The 20,246-nt window shown below is 36.2% G+C and overlaps 1 protein-coding gene and 1 long non-coding RNA gene across 11 annotated transcripts in view; one reads left to right on the top strand and one right to left on the bottom strand.

Annotated features, from left to right (window-relative positions):
• The window catches only part of RIPK2 (receptor interacting serine/threonine kinase 2), a 37,380-nt gene that overhangs the window by 1,095 nt on the left and 16,039 nt on the right, over positions 1-20,246 (bottom strand). For 2 of the 3 annotated variants that reach the window (XM_001084687.5, XM_015145674.3), the window contains exons 4-10: positions 20,031-20,188; positions 18,159-18,208; positions 17,125-17,286; positions 9,757-9,842; positions 5,757-5,846; positions 3,217-3,310; positions 400-561 (exon numbers count right to left, since the gene is read on the bottom strand). In XM_001084687.5, the coding sequence (XP_001084687.1) occupies positions 400-561; positions 3,217-3,310; positions 5,757-5,846; positions 9,757-9,842; positions 17,125-17,286; positions 18,159-18,208; positions 20,031-20,188 (802 nt within the window). The remainder of the gene's footprint in view (positions 1-399; positions 562-3,216; positions 3,311-5,756; positions 5,847-9,756; positions 9,843-17,124; positions 17,287-18,158; positions 18,209-20,030; positions 20,189-20,246) is intronic. The other variant, XM_015145673.3, reaches the window with a different exon arrangement.
• Positions 1-20,246, top strand: part of LOC106999849 (uncharacterized) — a 136,715-nt gene that overhangs the window by 107,099 nt on the left and 9,370 nt on the right. For all 8 annotated transcript variants that reach the window (XR_013397328.1, XR_013397326.1, XR_013397327.1 and 5 more), the window contains one exon: positions 207-277. This is a non-coding gene — a long non-coding RNA (uncharacterized LOC106999849). The remainder of the gene's footprint in view (positions 1-206; positions 278-20,246) is intronic.

The raw sequence follows: 20,246 nt of genomic DNA, 5'->3' as shown, positions 1-20,246 counted from the left end.
ATCTCCCCCTCACTCCCCAGAAAAGGCACTGCCTTTTTATATGGTATAAATCTTGGGGCAAAAACCACTTTATGTCGTCATTCCCATCTTCTAGGATTTGTTCAGTTTTGTTTAATGTCCATTTTGTTTCAAATATAAAAGATACCTGCAAATTTGTTAATTAGTAATATGTTAATACCTCCTCTTAGTACTGCCTCCCTATTTAGATGTTCACAGAACACCATGTGGGCCATGTCATCGTTCCCATCTCCTGGGATTTGTTTTCCTACTTAAGAAGGTATATATTTATCATATTGAGGAAATAAAGACAAATAAATCTCACTGTATGGTAAACCCACTGAACATAAATATGTAAGCTAAATGGCATCACTTACAAGGTGTTTCACAGTAAATATTTACCTGAGTTTCCTGCAGTTGAGAGTGGATTTATTGTTGCTGAAGAGCATGGAGTGGTCTTGTGATCACAGAATGCAGCCCTTTGAGACGCAGAAATGGTGCTGTCCCAACTGTGATTTCCAGGACAGCGATGCAGCATCATAAAAGAACAGTGTTGAGTTTTTCCTACAAAATACAACATCTTCATTAGAGGTGGAATATGCCTTAGAAGTTCCTATTGGCTAACATGTCAACATCTGAGCAGACAGAAGGTAGGCTCCAATGTCTTTAGTTTCCACTAATATTAAGGCTAGTTCAGAAACCTAATTCTGCAAGTAGATATTTCTTAAAACAAAAAAGGGTTTATATGGCATGCTTTCACTACAATTTCTGTCAGCAATTGTCTGTCCTATGTAAATTATAAATCATAGAATTTTACTTCTTCACAAAGTCCCATATTTTTCCTGTGTCTTCTTACTCCTTCTGAAGTTTAAGTATGTTCTCTAAATCTATATATGATGTCTGTCTTTCTACTTTCTCTTCTGGGAATCCCACTCAGCCTCAGGGACTTAATCATCCCCTCTATTCCCCAATCCACACAATTACATTTTCTGTCTTCATTGAACTTTTGCCTTATATATTCTTTCTTTTCTTTCCTCCCTTCCTTCCCTCCCTCCCTCCCTCCCTCCCTCCCTCCTTCCTTCCTTCCTTCCTTCCCTCCCTCCCTCCCTCCCCCCCCATTTTTTATTTTTTGGAGTTTGTCACCCAGGCTGGAGTGCAATGGTTGCGATCTCAGCTCACTGCAACCTCCACCTCCCAGGTTCAAGAGATTCTCCTGCCTCAGCCTCTCAAGTAGCTGGGATTACAGTTCCATGCTACCACAACTGGCTAATTTCTGTATTTTTAGTAGAGATGGGATTTCACCATGTTGGCCAGGCTGGTCTCGAACTCCTGACCTCAGGTGATCCGCCCGTCTCAGCCTACCAAAGTTCTAGGATTACAGTTGTGAGCCAACACACCCAGCTGTGAACCTTAATCTTATATTTTCAAAAGCCCTCTGGACATCAACCCTTTGTGTGCTCCTAGTACCTCAAATTAAAAACAAAAAACAAAAAACATTGAAAGTGTAATGTTTCTTAACTCTAAAACTTGTTTTAACTTCTTCTTCTTTTTTTTTAATTGAGACAGAGTCTTGCTCTGTCACTCAGGCTGGAGTGCAGTGGCGCAATCTCAGCTCAGTGCAACCCCTGCCTCCTGGGTTCAAGCGTTTCTTGTGCCTCAGCCTCCCGAGGAGCTGGGATTACAGGTGTGCACCATCATACCCACTAATTTTTTTGTATTTTTAGTAGAGATGGGGTTTTGCCATGTTGGCCAGGCTGGTCTTGAACTCCTGGCCTCAAGTGATTTGCCCACCTTGGCCTTGCAAAATTCTGGGATTACATGTGTGAGCCACCGCACGCAACCTGTTTTAACTTCTATTTCTTTTAATGGCACCAACATTCTCCCAGTCCCTAGGCTTAACAATTTATTTGGCTTTACCGCTTTTTTCTCTCATCGCTCCTATAAGTGAAAAGTTACGAAGTCCTATCATCTAGTTGTCTATAACATCTCATATACCACTCCTCCTTTCTTTCACTCTATATCAGTTCTTAATAATCTCTCATGGGTACTACAGTAATAGTCTCCTAACTGATCTCGCCATCTCAAGTTTCCTTTTCCTTTCAAAATATCCTACACATTCCAGCCAGAATGAATCTTCCCAAAGTAAAAAATTTTATGTCACTGCCTTGCTCAAAAAATTGCAATAGTTGCTTCCTACTCAAGTAAAAAAGTCCAAATAGTTTAGCTGAAGGTTAGAATTACTGATGATATGACTCCAATCTACTTAGCTTTTATCTTCTTTCATTCATCTTCTTTACTAGCTAAACCAAATTACTCACTGTTCTCTGTATGTTCTTGCTTCTGTACCTGTATGTTGTTCCTTTTCCCTGGAATGCCTATCCTTTGTTATTACAGATCCAGCCTTCAGCCAGAAATAATTTCATGATGACAACATGATACAGTAGAGTGACACGATAATGTTTATCAAAAGTCTGAGATGTGCCAGCTACTAGCTATGTGATCCAGAGTCCTTAAATCTGTAAAATGAGGACATTTCTCTCACAAAGTTGTTGTGCAAGTCCTTTGTACAGTGTTACTCTTCCCATACTACCATAGCTCTAGATCTATGTCTCTCTTATATCACTTTCCATCTCATATAATAGTTATTTAGAAACACTTCTTTTTCTTATAAGAGATTTTTTTTGTGGACATTTTCTGGCAGTGTCTAACATAATGCCTTTTTAAAAAAGTTTATTTTTTGACATAGAGTCTTACTCTGTCACCCAGGATGGAGTGCGGTGGTGCAATCTCGGCTCACTGCAACCTCCCTCCCGGGTTCAAGCAATCTTTCCGTGTCAGCCTCCGAAGTAGCTGAGACTATGGGTACCCACCACTATGATTGGCTAATTTTTGTATTTTTAGTAGAGATGGGATTTCACCATGTTAGCCAGGCTGGTCTCGAACTCCTGACCTCAGGTGATCTGCCCACCTTGGCCACCCAACATGCTGGGATTATAGGTGTGAACCACTGCGCCTGGCCAAACATAATGCCTTAAAACTTAAATGTATTTGTTGAATATCACACTACTATTTTTTCATATCTTTAGACTCTGTCACTTTAAAACATGAGTTATAAATGCAAATTAAAGTTCCATAGAAATCATGACTGCTTGCCAGAAATATGATCTTGAAAGAAAATGGAAGACTTGCAAGTAAATAATGATTGGAAAATTTACATACTAGATAAAAAATCATTGTCTTGAGGAACTGGCAGGGACCTTGAAGTTTCATGAGAACCACTATTTTCATGGAGCTGAGAGGATCCACATGATTCCTAAAGTAAATAGAAAATAAAGGGTTTAGGTTAATAAAAATTATAGAGCTTTAATTTCTAAATAGTTCTTGTTTGTGGCTTATCACAAATGAAGATAAAAACTACTAATTTTTTTTTTTTTTTGAGGCAGGGTCTCACTCTGTTGCCCAGTCTGGAGTGCAGTGGCACAACCTAGGCTTACTGCAGCCCTGCCCTCCTGAACTCAGGTGAACCTCCCATCTTAGCCTCCTGAATAGCTGGGATTATAGGTACACACCACCACACCACGCTAAATTTTGTATTCTTTGTAGAAATGGGGTTTCGCTACGTTGCCCAGGTTGGTCTCAAACTCCTGCAATCAAGTGATCCACCAGCCTTGGCCACATAAAGTGCTGGGATTACAGGTGTGAGCCATTGTGCCCAGCCTACAAAAGTACTAAAAATTATACTTTACAAAATTAAAGAAACACATACATCTACAAAATAACCAACAAAGATAAACTTATTTTCTTAATTAACACAAATGGGGGAAATAGGGGAATAATGTGACATCAGAAAAATTATTTTTTTCAGTATTTTCTACATGATCTCAGAGGCTGTGGCCAGTAACTAGAATAGTGAATGAGAAATCTGGTATCTGCAAGTCTGGTCTCCTACAGATTTAGAAATGCCTGTTCTCAGCACCTCAGGTTCCTTCTACATGGAGGCACAGGAAGCCATGGAAAAAGTAATGGAGAACTCTACTCCTAGCTCTGTCATGGAATTACTAGCTAACTTTCAGTAAGGCATTTAAACTCTCTGGCTCTCAGGTTTTTGGCTGTATTATCCGCACTGTCTATTTAAAAATATGCACGAATGGGCTCAAGGATCAAATGAAATACTGTACATCAAGTGATTAAAAAAGTGATGTACTATTTTTAAGGTTAGTTTTGAAGATACTACAGGTTGAGTATCCCTTATCTGAAATGCTTGGAACCAGATGTGTTTGGAATTTTGGACTTTTTTTCAGATTTTGGAATATTTGTATATATATAATGAGATATCTTGGGGATGGGACTCAAGTCTAAATATAAAATTCATTTATGTTTCATATATACATTATACACACAGCCTGAAGGTAACTTAATTCAATATTTTAAAATAATTTTGTGCCTGAAACAAAGTTTTTTTTTTTTGAGATGGAGTCACCCAGGGTGGACTGCAGTGGTGCAATCTTGGCTCGCTCAAATAATTCTCCTGCCTCAACCCCCCGAGTAGCTGGGATTACAGGCATGGGCCACCATGCCCAGTATGTTTAGTAGAGATGGGGTTTTGCCATGTTGGCCAGCTGGTCTCGAACTCCTGACCTCAAGTGATCCACCCACCTTGGCCTCCCAAAGTTCTGGGATTACAGACTTGAGCCACTGTGCCCACCTGTGAAACAGTGTTTTGACTGCAACCCATCATATGAGGTCAGATGTTGCTATGGTTTGATATGGTTTATTTGTCCCCACTAAATCTCATGTTGAAATTTGATCCCCAATGTGGTGGTGTTCGGAGGTGAGGCTCAATGGGAGGTGTTTGGGTCATGGGGGAAGATCCTTCATGAATAGCTTGGTGCCATTCTATAAGTGGTGAATGGATTCCTGAGAGAGCAAGCTGTTAAAGACCCTGACTTCCTCATTTTCACTCTCCTGCATCCTGTCTCACCATGTGATTTCTCTGCATAGCTTGCTCCCCTTCTACTTTCCAACATGAGTGCAAACAGCCTAAGGCCCTCATCAGATTCAGCTGCCCAATCCTGAACTTTCTGGCTACCAGAATTGTGAGCCAAATAAACCTCTTTTCTTTATAAATTACCTAGTCTCAGGTATTTCGTTATAGCAACACTAAACAGACTAACACAAGTGTGGAATTTTCCACTTGCGGCATCATGTTGGTCTTCAAAGTTTTGGATTGTAGAGCACTTTGGATTTTTGGATTAGGGATGCTCAATCTATGTTACTTTTCTGATTCTGTAAAATGAACATACATATACATTCTTAAAAGAAATTACTAATTCAGACTAATAAAAGTCTGACTGAATGCTACTAAAGAAATCTTTCTTCTTGGGCAGCAATGTTAGCCTCTCATTAATTATGATAAGAGGTAAGAACAAGGTAGCATAAATATAGTGTTAAAACTGTAATCAATGATTTACCTACATACTACCCTGGGACGTCATTTATTGTATAAACCAATGACAGCGACAGAACTCAATGCCAAACAAAAAAGCAATAATTGTGATTTGATGGGATGAAAAATGAACTGAGAATCAGTAGAGCTGGGTTTCAAGTTGGAGATTGCCATGAGCTACCAAACAAATCCTAAAAGCTACCTGGGCTTTAGTTTTCCTTCTATAAAAGAACGGCTTAGACCAAATGATTTTTTCAAATTCTTCTCACATTTTGAGTTTAATGTAACTTTTTTTTTTTTTTTTTTTTTTTACCTCTTGTGGACCATGATTTACAGGTATGTTTAGAGATAATTCCATTTTCTTCTTGTCACATAGGTGAGTGGTACTTGAAACACTCTGTAACTGGAATGAATACATAAATGCATATACACTTTAACTGGAGGTGATTAGGAAATTATAGAAGTAAAATACAATCTAATTAACACATTTTATATGTTTGTGCAAAATACATGGCAAGAAAATATAAAGAGTTGGGAATATAACATATAACTGAAGGAAGAGACAGTGTAGAACAAGAGAAATAACTTTAGAAACACAGACTTTGAATCTTACCTAATATTAATTGGTTACCTTCTCTCAGTGTCTCAGAGCTTCATCCTTAAAATCTAATAATACCTACATGCAGGATGGTTCTAGAGATTGAGCTTATAAATACGAAATAACTGGTATAAACTAGGTACTTAATAAATTTTTGGGAGTGTGATTGTATGTCTATCTATAATAAAGTATTTACCACATTTTAGGCACTGTGCCTGTAAGTATTATTATTTTCATTTTATAGTTAAGAGATTGAGGCTTAGACTAAGTAAAGGAGGTAGAGTGTCAATAATGGAATGGCAGGGCCATGGAGCCAATCAGATGTGATTTAGATTCCCACATCTGTTTGATGTGGGACATTAGATTTAATCTCAGTTTACTTATTAGATTTAATCTCAGTTTACTTATCTGTACACTGGAGATAAAAATACCTATTTTGAAGGATTACTGTAAGGAAAATGAAAAGTAATATATGCAAAAAGGCCCTAACATTACTTGTAAGCATTCAATAAATGGTAGCTGCTGAGTAGATGATTTACTTAAATACTATTCTTTTGTGTTAAAATTAAGTGATTTATTCCTGTCTATATAAGCTAGACTTGGATTAGTTTCCATCACTATTCAGTGATTTAAAAACCTATCAATCATTTTCTTCCCCAGACCATCATAATGCCAACTATTCTTCAGAATTTGGAAACTGGTGAATTCACACCCAGCCATCCATTATGCACATTTATGACTGCATGCTCCATTTACATGGCTAAGGAACTTCAGGAGGAAATTACTCCTATTCATCTGTGTATATAATGTACCTAGCACAGGGCTTTATACACAGCAGTTCAAAAAACATCTATAAATATACTGTTATATGACCCTTTAAAATGAGTTTTTGGTTTTGTCTCTGTTATGTAAGGTTTTTCTGTGCTTATAAAATTTGCCAAAACATTTCTGATAATGCAATATCCTTGAATTAGTAACACTTTTTCATAAATGATCAGTTATGATAATTCAAATTACTTGTGAACTAGTGAATCAGTCCCTAAGAAGAAATGAGTTGAAAAAAACCTATTTTTGTTCAGTGTTTATTATTCAAGATATAGAAGCCAATTACCTAGGAAAACATAAATTATGGGAGCTACTTCCAAGAGCTGAAAAAATGTAGGAAACTCAAAACAAATTTCCCTACTAATCTTGGCTTTCAGAAATTTGTTTTCTTAAGAGACAGGGTCTTGGTATGTTGCCCAGGTTGGACTGGAACTCCTGGGCTCAAGCGATCCTCCTGCTTCAGCTTTCAGAGTAACTGGGACTATAGGCATGTACCATCACACCTAGCTCAGAAATTTCTTTATGAAGAATCTTATTTAATTTGTGTTCCACTGTTGGCCCTGACATTAGCTTACTGTGTGAGGTATACATAAGTGACTAACTTCCCTATACGGTAGTCCCCATCTTATCTTGGTTTCACTTTTCACAGTTTCTATTACCCTGCTCAACTGTGGTTTCGAAATATTAAATGTAAAATTCTAGAAATAAACAACTCATAAGTTTTAAATCACATTCAGTTCTAAGTAGTATGATGAAACATCATACCCTACAGCTCCATTCCACCCAGGATGTGAATCATCCCTTTGTCCAGCATATCCATGCTGTATAAGCTACCACCCTGTCAGTATCAGAACAACTGTCAGGATCACAGTGCTTGAACTCAAGGAACTCTTTTTTTTTTGAGACACGGTCTCACTCTGTCACCCTGGCTGGAGTGCCAGCTCACTATAGCCTCTGCCTCCTGGGTTTAAGTGATCCTCCTTTCTCAGCCCTGAGTAGCTAGGACTACAGGCATGTGCCACCACACCCAGCTTTTTTTTTTTTTTTTGTATTTTTTGTAGAGATGGGGTTTTGCCACATTGCCTAGGCCGGTCAAGTAACTCATTACTAATTAATCAACTCTTAGTACTAATGGCCCAAAGTGCAAGAATAGTGATGCTGGAATATTGTTAGAATTGTTCTATTTTATTGTCAGTTATTGTTAATGTATTACTGTGCCTATCTTATAAATTAAACCTTATCATAGGTATATATGTATAGGAAAATTATATATGTCTATGTCATAGGTATGTATGTACAGTATACATAGGGTTCAGTGTTACCCATGGTTTCAGGCATTTACTGGGGTCTTGGAATGTATCTCCCATGGATAAGGGAAGACTATTATACCTTAGTTATCTCATCTATAAAAATCAGATGATATTCTTGCCCTATAAGTATCACAGAATCGATACAAGATTTTTTTTTTTAAAAAGAACAATCCTAAGTGGAAAAAATATGGCAACTTAAAAAGTAGCTGAGTGTGGTAGCCCATGCCTGTAGTTTCAAGCTACTGGAGACGAGACGCTGAGGTAGGAGGATTGCTTGAGCCCAGCACTTCGAGGTTGCAGTGAGCTATGATCCTGTCACGGCACTCCAGCCTGGGTTACAGAGGGACACCCCATCTTTACAAACTAAAAAAAATTTTTGACTCTATTAAGGAATAGAGAAATTGGTATCCTCTGGAAAACACTACCTACTCAGAAGTGGTGGAGCCAGTGACAAGTTATTAAAAGAACGAAAACACAGTTCCTCTTTAGTTCCTTCCTTTATGCATTTCCCTTTGAAACCAAGGGTTATGTCACTAGATCCAGCAAGCCACAAGGGGCAAGCAATATCACTTGGTTATAAAAATTGTAGATTTTGCTTGTTCATACCCCACGAGTTTGGCTAACGGCTGGTTTTTATATTGTATATTAACTACAATTTAATGAAACCCACATCTCCTAACAAACCACAGTTCGTTAGGGCAAAGTAAGCATAGTTTAGCACTTGCCTTAATGAACCGTGGTTGCTTTGCTTTTTAAACAATTTTGAGTAATATTGAAAAAAAAAAAAACAACCCTGCAGTAATAGTCCCTTCAATTGTTCCAACCCACAAGAATCAGAGTGAGTAAATAACACAGCTCTCCCAGGTAATTCATATCAACTGTTACTGCTACCTTGGTCTATAAAACATGAAGTGTTTGAGAGGAAAAATGAAAAAACAAACACACTTTGGTCTCAAATATAATAAAAATTCTACAGTTAAACTTGGCAAGGAATGTCAGAAAAAAATGTGCATTAAATTAAAAGAGAAGTGCGAGAACCCTGACATCTATAATTCTCTAGGCATTACAACTTTAGGAAAATAAATGTACATTAAAAAACAAACAAATGCCTCTAATGGCTCAGTGCATTCATTGTAAACAACTGGCTGTGATTATTCATTTTTAAATTTACGTCTGATATATAAGGGTTCTGGAAATGTCTTTTTTTTTTTTTTTTCTTTTTTTACATTTTAAATAAAGGTAGGGTCCTGCTATGTGGCCCAGCTGGTCTCAAACTCCTGGGCTCAAGTGATTCACTCGCCTTGGCCTTCCAAAGTGCTGGGATTACAGGTGTGAGTCACCACGCCTGGTCCTGGAAATGTCTTTAAAATCTGAAGGTGGCCATTTGAATGAAATACAAAAGCTTTTGGTGACAAAGGAAAAGTAGTATTGATAGTCTCTGGTAAATTTTCTCACTCCAAAACTGTAGCTTATATCTGTGAAAAGTATATATATTAAAAACTACACTTAACTAAAAAACTCCATGAATAATATATAGTTGTTTAAATTTCTAATTTCCAGCATTCCATTTGGCAATTTACCTTTGTTTTCTTTAGCTGAATAACAGCTTCAAGAAAAGTTATTTCTTCAAATGTTCTCAAAACTGGTTCAAGTTCTATTAAACATTCTACATAAGAGAAAAAAAATATAGGTTGAATTCAGATTGCTTCTAATTATTAAAGTGAAATGCTAACATTTAACGTACAAGGCCTCAAGTCAGTTCTTCCCAAAGTGATGACATTCAGCTGTTTTATGAGCTTTTATTACTGACATAAAGATAGACATAAGCAACAATGGAATAGGGTTGAGAACCTAAAAAAACTGTTTTTGGACAAATGTGCTAAGCCAATTCAATGGGGAAAGGATAGGATAGCCTTTTCAACAAATGATGCTAAAACAGTTGGATATACACCTGGAAACAGATAAATTTAGATACTTATATCACACTACGCATAAAAACTAACTTGAAATGGACCCCACACCTAAATGTAAACATAGGAGAAAATCCTCATGATCTTGGGTTAGGCAGAGTTCTTAGATATGACATCAAAAATGAAATCTGTTAAAAAAACCTAAAAATTGGGCCGGGTGTGGTGGCTCATGCCTGTAAACCCAGTACTTTGGGAGGCCGAGGCGGGCAGATCACGAGGTCAGGAGATTGAGACCATCCTGGCTAACACAGTGAAACCCCATCTCTACTAAAAATACAAAAAAATAAAAAAATAAAAAAATAAATTAGCAGGGCATGGTGGCGGGCACCTATAGTCCCAGCTACTCAGAAGGCTGGGGCAGAAGAATGGCGTGAACCCAGGAGGTGGAGCTTGCAGTGAGCCAAGATTGCACCACTGCATTCCAGCCTGGGCAACAGAGCAAGACTCCATCTCAAAAACAAAACAAACAAACAAACAAAAAACCTGAAAACTGGACTTCAAAAAATTTGAACACTTTTGCACTTCAAGACAGTATTAAGAAAAAATAAAAAGATAAGCTGCAATCTTATACACTGTATTTCCATATCATGTATCTGCTAAAGGGTTTGTATCTACAATAAATACAGACCCATGACAATAATAGGAAAAATAGCAAAATTAAAAAACAAGTAAAAGATTTGAATTTCACTAAAGGAGATATACAAATGTCTTCAAGAAGCACATGAAAAGATGCTTAACATCATAAGAAAAGGCACTTTAAAACTGCAATGAGACATCACTCCATACTCACTAAAATATAATTAAAAAGAAAGTAAGAAGTGTTGACAGTGATGTGGAGAAAATGTGGAGAAATTCCCACATTGCTGGTGGGAATAAAGTAGCTACTCTGGAAAACGGTTTGGCAGTTTCTTAAAAATTAAAGATAAATTTATCATGTAGCCCAGCAATTCTACTCACAGATAATTAACCAAGAGAAATGAAAACATATGTTCACAGACTTTTATGTGAACAGTCATAGCAACATTATTCACATAGGCAACAAGTAGAAACAATCAAAATGTTCATCAACTGGCTAATGGATCAACAAAATGTGATACATCCATACGATGAAGTATTATTCAACAATAAATTACCGAACTATGATTCATGCTGAAACCTGGATGAACTTGAAAAACATTATGCTAAGTGTGAAAAGAGCCAGATGCAAAAGGACCACACATTGTTATCATTCCATTTATATGAAATATCAAGAAAAAGCAAATCTAGAAAGACAGAGAATAGATTACTGGTTACGTAGGGTTAGTGATGAGAACAGGCAGTGACTGTAAATAGTTATGAGGGATTTTGTGGGGGTTGATGGAAATACTTTAAAATTGGATTATAGTAATGGCTGCAAACTAAAATTATTAATACTAAAAAGTCAATGAATGTATACTTAGAATAGATAAATTTTAAGGTTAAGTAAACTATACTTTGATAGGCTTTTGAAAAACAGAATATTTATGATTCCTCTCTGCTACTGTGTTACTTTGCCATTTAATATGTACATTAATTGAACAGTTAAATCCATTTTCAGAATGTATATTCTCTAGTCACTTTTTCAACAAAGGTTTACTGATCTTCCTCCTTTCCTTAATTCAGTTAACCTATATTTTTTTTAAAAAAGGAAAAATATAGCTTGCTTTTAGTTTTTCAAGCTTCCTTTATTTTTTTACCAAAATTTCTTTCATTGTGAACTTTTCATTTCTTTTCAGTAGGTTTATCCAAAAGTAGGCATCTTGTGCTTACTCTGGTATCTAGAAATCCTTTGTAATTTCTTGTTCTTCCATTTGGTCGTATTGACAGAATTTCTTTATTGAATACACTTAAACTTTCCCTATTATTGATTTTTTATTCTTCCTTTCCCTTTCAGGTTCCCAGAACTTGCTTTTCACCATTCCAATATACACCAGAGCCTTAAAATAAAACTGACGGGCTGTATAGGGCAGTAGTGTGTTTATAAATCAATGACGGTACCTTCCCACTGAAAATAGGAAGCTGTCATCCTAGGAAAAAAAAGTTGTGCTTCCATTTAAAAACAAAGTCCAAAACCTAACAATAACAACAAAACCAGTAGCATCCCAAAGGCTATAAATGAAAAATGTCTAAGGCAGACAACAGTACTTTGTAAGAAATGTGATAAATTAAATACACACACACACACACACACACACACACACACACACACTCACACCGTACTGTCAGATATAAGGCTGGATATGTTTATAGGCAATATTAGTTAGACAGTCTAAAAATAAACTGAGTTCTCATTACTAAAAAAAGCAATGCATTGTATTTTTCATTCAATACTTATATCCATTGTTCATCAGTATTGTATTTACAAATCAAAATTTGCTAAGGTAATGGGTTCATATTTTATCTTTCTTTCTTTCCAGAGCTATGAGGAAGGGTACATATCTCTGTTGTCCTCTCTTTGCCATTTCCAAATAGTAATTTCTTCTTTCTGTGAAAATTCTAGATCCTCTAAAGTTCATGCCATTGGGCAACACTTCTCTGCAAACTTCTGCTTTTCTCCTATGCTCATTGAAGATTTTGGCTTTTGGCTTACTGACTTATCCACGCTGTACTGATCAGTGCTCCACTGAATACTTGAGAGGAACCCTCTGCAAATCTCTGGGGCTCTTCCTCTGTGTACCTTTTCCCTTCCGGTGCGATGTCCTATGAAGTCTATCTGCCTTGGTCTACCCACACTGTCATCCCTGTCTCCTAGACCCTGAGTGTCAGCTGGGTTCCACCTCAGTTTCCTCTCCCCATGCTGCATCTAGAAACTCTCAAGGCAGGAAGCTGGGCAATCGGAAGGCTGACTTCATTTGTTTCCCGTCCATCAGAGATTGCTGTTCTTTGTTTCCTGATATTTAGTGTCTTAAAAACCACTCTTTCACATATTTTGTCTAGGTTTTTTGGTTGTTTCAGGCAGGAGGGCAAATTGGCCCCTGTTACTCCATCTTGACCAGAAGTGGGGTCACTAGTTTCTCTAGATTAACTGCCCAAACTAAACACTAAATACTACTTCTCAGCAATCCTATTTTGCTTCCCAAATACATCTACTGTTCTCATAGATAAGTGGTTCTTAAAGTGTGGCCTAGGGACCCCTGGGGGTGGGGGGGTGGTTCTGAGGGTTCATGAAGTCAAAACTATATTCAAAGTAACTAGTACTAAGACATTATTTTCCCTGTTTACTGTCATCCCCAAACGAGTATATAGTACATTTATCCAGAGGCCCATAAGTAAGGTGTGATAAGAACACTGCTTCAACAGACAATGGAATGTGTTGTATATTCCTACATTTTAAAATTCCTTGGTTTTAATTTCTAATACAGTAAATGCTAATAGATATGACCCACATATACAAAAGCTCTTTGAGGTCCTCAATGATTTTGAAGAGTATTGAGATCTAAAAGTTTGAGAATTGCTGTCTTACATGATTATCTTGTACTGCTGGAGGAGACGCTTAAGTCCTTTTCTTCATGTTTCCAACAGGAAGATGATATTTCCAGTTCAATCCTCAGGAAGGAGAAGTATAGGAGGAATTCTTCCATCTTCTTTCTGCCCCTCAGACTTACCTCATTTGTTAATCTTGGAGAAAAACTCAGCATGCTTATCTGGTTCCTTTGCAGTTTTCTCCTTCTTTTAAAAGTCAGCTTGCCTAAAGAATGCATACATTTTCTGCTTCCCTATGTAGAAGCAGGGTGAGGCCTGTGGTGGGCTGGTAAAGCTATCAACTGTAGGGGTAAAATGCTACTAAGCCCATTTGGCTGCAGATCTAAAGGTACATTCTCCAATTAGCTTTATCAGTAATGAAACTGATATTTTGACCACCATCTGTCTTTCTTCCTCATCTTTTTCTTAATATATTCTGAACTTAGAAAGGGAAAGCAGGGGTAAGACCATTGTATTTTATCTTCCCCTTTTCAACCTCTTACATCCCATCCTCCATGTTTCCTTTGAGCTAGCTGATCATCTGCTCTCACACTACACTGAGAAAATAGAAGCCATGAGAGGGAATTCCTTCAGGGTCCTACAACCAGATCTACAAACTTATTGTACTTGTATCCATCTCTCCAACCTCATTTCTCTTACAGTAGAAAAAAGTGTCCATATACTCATACAAATGTAAACAGTATCATTTGCATTCTGAATACCATTTCCTCTACCTCTCCAGCATTCTGTTTCTGATACTCTCTCTCAGCTCTTGCACTGACAATCTCTGACTCTCTACTGGATCATTTGACCATCAAACACATATTCTATTACTGTTTCTTACCTTTCTCCAGGATTTTTTGTTTTTTTTTTTAAAGAAACAGCATTTTGCTTTGTCACCTAGGCTGGAGTGCAAGTGTAGTGGCACAATCATAGCTCACTGCAGCCTCAACATTTTGGGCTCAAGCAATCCTCCTGCCTCAGTCTCCCAAGTAGCTGGGATTACAGGCAATGCACCATGTCTGGCTAATTTTTAAATTTTTTTTAGTTGAGACAAGGTCTTGCTGTGCTGCTTAGGCTGGTCTCGAACTCCAGAACTCAAGTAATCCCTCTGCCTTGGTCTCCCAAAGTGCTGGGATTACAGGCATGGGCCACTGTGCCTGGCCATAGGAAAAAATTTTGACCCCATATCATCCTTTAGCTATCACCTCATTTTTTTCTGCTTCTGTTCAGAGCCAAGCATCTTGCTGGAATTGTCCATATTTGGCTTCACTTCTTTCTTTTTTTTTAAAATGTACATCAGTCTTCTGTTTTCATATCTCTATTAAAACTCCATTTGTTTGGATTACTGGTGATGACAATGTTGGAAAATCCTGCTTGTCTCATTTGGCCTCCTGGCAGATTAGACATGTCTGACTATACCCCTCCTTGACTTCCAAGACACAAAGACTATACTCTCTACTGTCCTCTCTTCCTCAGTCTCTTTTTCTTCTTCCTCTTCTCCATTTCTAAGTGCTGGAATGCCTCAGAGCTCTACTATGGGTCCCTCTTTGCTATCTACATTACCTTCTTAGATGAACCAGTCCAGACTACCAATATGTTAGTGATGTTCAATTTTATATTAGGATCCTGGACTCTTCCTGGAACAACAGATTCATGTATTGTTGTAGTAGTAGCAACAGTAATTATGACTGTTTCTACTTGCTGGCTGTTATAAACAATGCTCCTATCACTAATCACATACAAGTCTCTGTGTGAACACATGTTTTCATTTATCTTGGGTTACCTGTTAGTGGATTGCTTGGTTGTATGGTAAATTTATCTTTCATTTTTAAGAAACTGCCAAACTGTTTTCCAAAGAGGCAGTATCATTTTATATTCCCACTAACAATGTATAAGGATTTTGGTTTTGCCACATCACTGTCAACACTTGTTATTTTCTGTCTTTAATTATAGCTATTTTTGTGGGTATAAAGTGGTAACTCATTGCAGTTTTAATTTGCATTTCCAAATGACTAATAATATTAAGCATCATTTTATGTGCTTTTTAGCTATTTGTATATCTCCCTTGGTGAAATTCAGATCTTTTACTCATTTTAAAATAGGGCTATCTGTCCTATTATTGACTTGTCAGGGTTTTTTATATATTCCAGAATCAAGCCCTTTAGCAGATACATGTTATGCAAATATGTTCTCCCAGTCTGTGGTTCTGCTTTTTTTTTCCTTTTTGGAAATGAGGTCTTGCTATGTTGCCCAGGTTGGAGTGCAGTAGCTTTTCACAGGCACGATCACAGTGCACTATTATGATACATCCTCAAACTCCTGGGCTCAAGTGATCCTCCTGCCTCAGCCTCCTAAGTAACTGGGACTAAAGTCGTGGACACTAAACGCCTGGCTGTCTCTTTTCTCAATAGGACCTTTTGAAGTGTAAAAGTTTCCAATGTTTTCAAAGTCTGATTATAAATTTTTTAATGAATCCTATTTATTTTTGATGTCATATTTAAAGATTCTGCCTAACCCTAGGTCATGAAGATTTTCTCCTACATTTACATTTGGATGTCTGATCCATTCTACCTCTGAAATACTATCTTAATTCTGTAACTCTTCTATCTTCAGAATTTCCACCTCAATTAGAAAATTCCTGAAAGTTTCTTTCCTAGCCTCTTTGCTTCTACTTTTGCCTTTCTCCAATCAACTTTCCACAGAGCAGTAAGAATTTCACCTATACTTCTTATCAGATCATGTCACTTCCCTGCAAAACATACTTTAATGGCTTTCCATTCCACTTGGAATAAAAATCTAACCTTTTAATGATGGCCAATAGCCTCTCTCTTACCTCTCCAATATCATCTAATTCCTTTCCTTGCCTACTATATTCTAGCTACACAGGCCTTCTCACTGTTTCTTGAGAATATAAAACTTTTTCTCTTCTAGGCTCAGAGCCTTTATGCTTGCTGTTTTGTTTGGCTGAATACTTTTTCTTCAGCATTTGAATGACTGGCTCTTTTTCAAGCTTCAAATCTCAGCTCAAATGCTCGCTCCTAGAAAAAGGCCTTTGTTTCCCTCCCTTAATTAGTCTATTACCTTGCTTATTTCCTAATAAGACTGTCACAATCTGTGTCTTGCTTATTTATTTGTTTTCACTCTGCCTTCTCAACTAGAATATGAACTAGCTACAGAAAGTTTGTCTTCTTTACTACTCTGTTCCCAGGGCTTACTCCAGTATATACACAGCGCATGGTAGGGGTTCAAGACATATTTGTTAAATATATGAAGGAAATTGTTACTCCTATCACACAATTTCTCTTTTTTGTTAGGAATTCTCAGTTCTGCTCTAGAAGGAGTTACTCATATATAAATGCTATGATAAGTCGGAAAATAATTTAAACAACTTCTAGCTAGTCATCTAATTTGCACAATTTTTCAAGGAATATTTTATTCACAGTATATTAACTAATTCTGTAATTCAAAGAGTCCATGTTAAAACTATATACTCACTTAAGAAAGATGGTCTTTCATCTGGATTTTGTGCCCATCCACTTTCTATTAGAGAGATCATATGTGCTCGGTGAGGTATATCATATGGCAAACTTTCTTCATTAATAACAGGTCGATGTCCTTGTGACACACTATACATTATCTGCAAAGGATTGGTGACATCTGTCAAAACAAATAGATTGCATTCATTAGAAATATATTACGATTCAGCATATTACTTACATCTAAAACTAACTAAAAGAAAATAAGTGAATATTAAAATTTTAGGAATAATGTCTTATCCCCCTTTCTGTAAAAGGAATATATATATCCCAAACCATTGCCAGACTTGTCTGTTCCTATGGAAGGAGTTTATATCCTCACCTCATTAATTCTGGGCTTGGCCATATGATTGGATTTGGTAAACAGAATATTTGTAAAGCAGAGCTGAGCAAAACCTAGCCGAACTAAGAAGGGCTACAGCAACTAATATTTAATGTGAATGAGAAATAAATGTTTATTTCATAAGCTATGGAGATTCCAAGGTTGTTTTTTGTTACACAACAAGCTGACCTACACAAACCTCAGAATAAAGAAATAATATTTTCAGGGAATAAAAAGGACAGATTAATCTTCAATATTTGCTAGTCTTTATAGAGGGAATAGTAATTAAATTATCATATAAATAATTTTACAGCTAGACTAGAACTTGGAAATAGTAATTTAAAATTCTTACTATGCAAGTGACAAAAATGAGGACTGAAGAGATTTTGTGACTTGATCACAGAGTTAATTACTGTCAGAACAAGAATTAAAATCTGGGTTTTTCTGATCCTTAATCCAGTACATTTTCCAGTATATAGCAGATTCACAACTGGATCCTTAACCCAGTATATTTTGCAGTATGTGATGCATTCACAATTGATAAATTGTCGTTTTAGTGTGTTTTCCACAAAATGAATAAGCAGATTTAAAATAACATGATTTTTAGATAGTTCTGAGAGTGACCTACTAACATGATGTTATTGAGCATAAAAAAGTCAAAACATACTTACCTTCAAAAGGCTGTTTTCTGGATAACACTTCCCATGTGATAACTGCATAGCTGTTTAACATAAGAACATACATGTTATATATTTTAAATGAACTCTATCTAATAAACTAAAATAGCACTACTTTTAAAAGCTGACTGTGAAGATACCATTTTTGAAAGTGATAAGGCAGCAAAGAATTACTGTATACAATGAAGATGACAAATGCTCATCTAGTTTTGAAAGAAAATCAATTTTAAGTTAAAAAATTAGGAAATTACTGTAATAAAAGCTTAACGTTACATGCAAGATTAACTTTTTGTGGATGATTTAATACTAGGATTAATTCTAGAACACTCAGATAAGCTATGCCCTTTAATTAAATGATATTACTTTTCACAAAGAACAAAGAGCAAGAAAAAAATTGTCTCATGGAGCTCTATTCTACTGCCTTTTTTCTGCTCTCAGCACTATCTTCTTTGGTAGTAGAAATATCCTGCCTACAGTTTAACTTCAGATGTCAATTACAGGGTTAAGCTGCATAGAGTTTATAATTAGAATAAATGGTTAAATAGGATATAAGAATTTTGCCATACCCCAACATTAACCATGCATTCAAAATGGACACATAGAATTTATTACTGCCAACACCTTTTGTTACAGGGAGAGCGAGGAGTACAGAGGGAATTCCTACCCAAATAAAGGAATAATATTTCCTCATATTTCCCCTACAGAGAATATTGAAATTGAACATAAAGAGAAAATTCACAAAATGAATGACTGATAGATTTAAATTGGCCCATTTTTATAGAATCAAACCAGTTTTCAAGAATTGTTGAGTAGAACATGATCTTTACCTTAGGAAGCTATAAATACATTTCCCCTGCCCTCAGTACATCATTCAAAATAAATTAAAAATATCAGAAAACAAAATATAAAAGGGCAATTTTTTATATTCATACAATGTGAATGTAAAAGACACTATATGAATTGTTTTAGTGCAGCCACTAAAATGGATTGGCTGGCTTTGGATTTAATGAGAAATAACAAAAATTAAAATGCTTTTGAAGAAAAGGAATATGCAATTTAATTTAATATATAGTTTTCTGGTAGAGATATGGCATTTGTTCCTAAAATGATTCATTAACAGGTTATTTATTAAAGATGGTAAAAAGCCATTTAAAGGACTATAAAATGTGTTCACAGCAAATTTAGAGAGTGTGCTTTTGCATTCATTAGTATATTAAAAGAGATAAGAGTAACTTACACATGAGGTGAATGTCCCCATCTCTTAAACCTATGTAAATAATCATCTTCCTTTTATTCTGGTTAAATAACCAGTGTCAAGAACAATGTGTTATGCTTATTACTGCATTATGAGACTATAAGTAATATGCATCGGAAATATGAAAATACGATCAAATCCATTGATTTGTTGTATAAAAAATTCACACATATACAAATATTAGGGATTCTTTAAATAGAAACATCCCCAGTATGATTAAGAGTTGGTCTATTTATCTAAAAAGACGTATAGATATCAAAAGCTGAAAGGTTGAACAGGTTGAGAAACTTAAAGCTAAAATGTTAGGAACTACTGTTTCCCTCTGCATTTCCAAGTCACATATGATAAAAATCCTTAACTATTATATTATAAATTGATAGGATAAGAAAAGATGCTTTAAAATTTCTTAAAGGATGTAAAAGTTTCTTAAAGCAAATCATTAAATTTCTTTACTTTGAAAAATATTAATCACCATGGCCTCAAGTTTATTTTCACCACAATTATGAGAGAAGAATAAAAATCACAGTTTAAAATGTAGCTTCAAAATTCTGGTTGACTAATTTTGTGTCTGAGACAAAGTTAACTCTGAGAAAAAGCAATCCTTATTATACCTATATATATCATGCTTGATACTGGCCCTTGATTTTTGTCCAGGTTCATAGTTTTCAGGTGGCATATAGATAATTGTCCCTCCTTCTGGTGCAGATTTGCTACTTCGTGATTGTGAGAGGGACATCATGCGCCATTTTGATAAACCAAAATCTGCAATCTGTAAGGGAAAAGAGCAAATAATTGAATTAAGAAATTTCCTCTTTAAAAAGTCCAAA

The sequence above is a fragment of the Macaca mulatta genome, chromosome 8 (assembly GCF_049350105.2).
Source record: "Macaca mulatta isolate MMU2019108-1 chromosome 8, T2T-MMU8v2.0, whole genome shotgun sequence".
NCBI classification, from domain to species: Eukaryota; Metazoa; Chordata; class Mammalia; order Primates; family Cercopithecidae; genus Macaca; species Macaca mulatta.
This window is presented reverse-complemented; position numbering and strand designations above follow the sequence as displayed.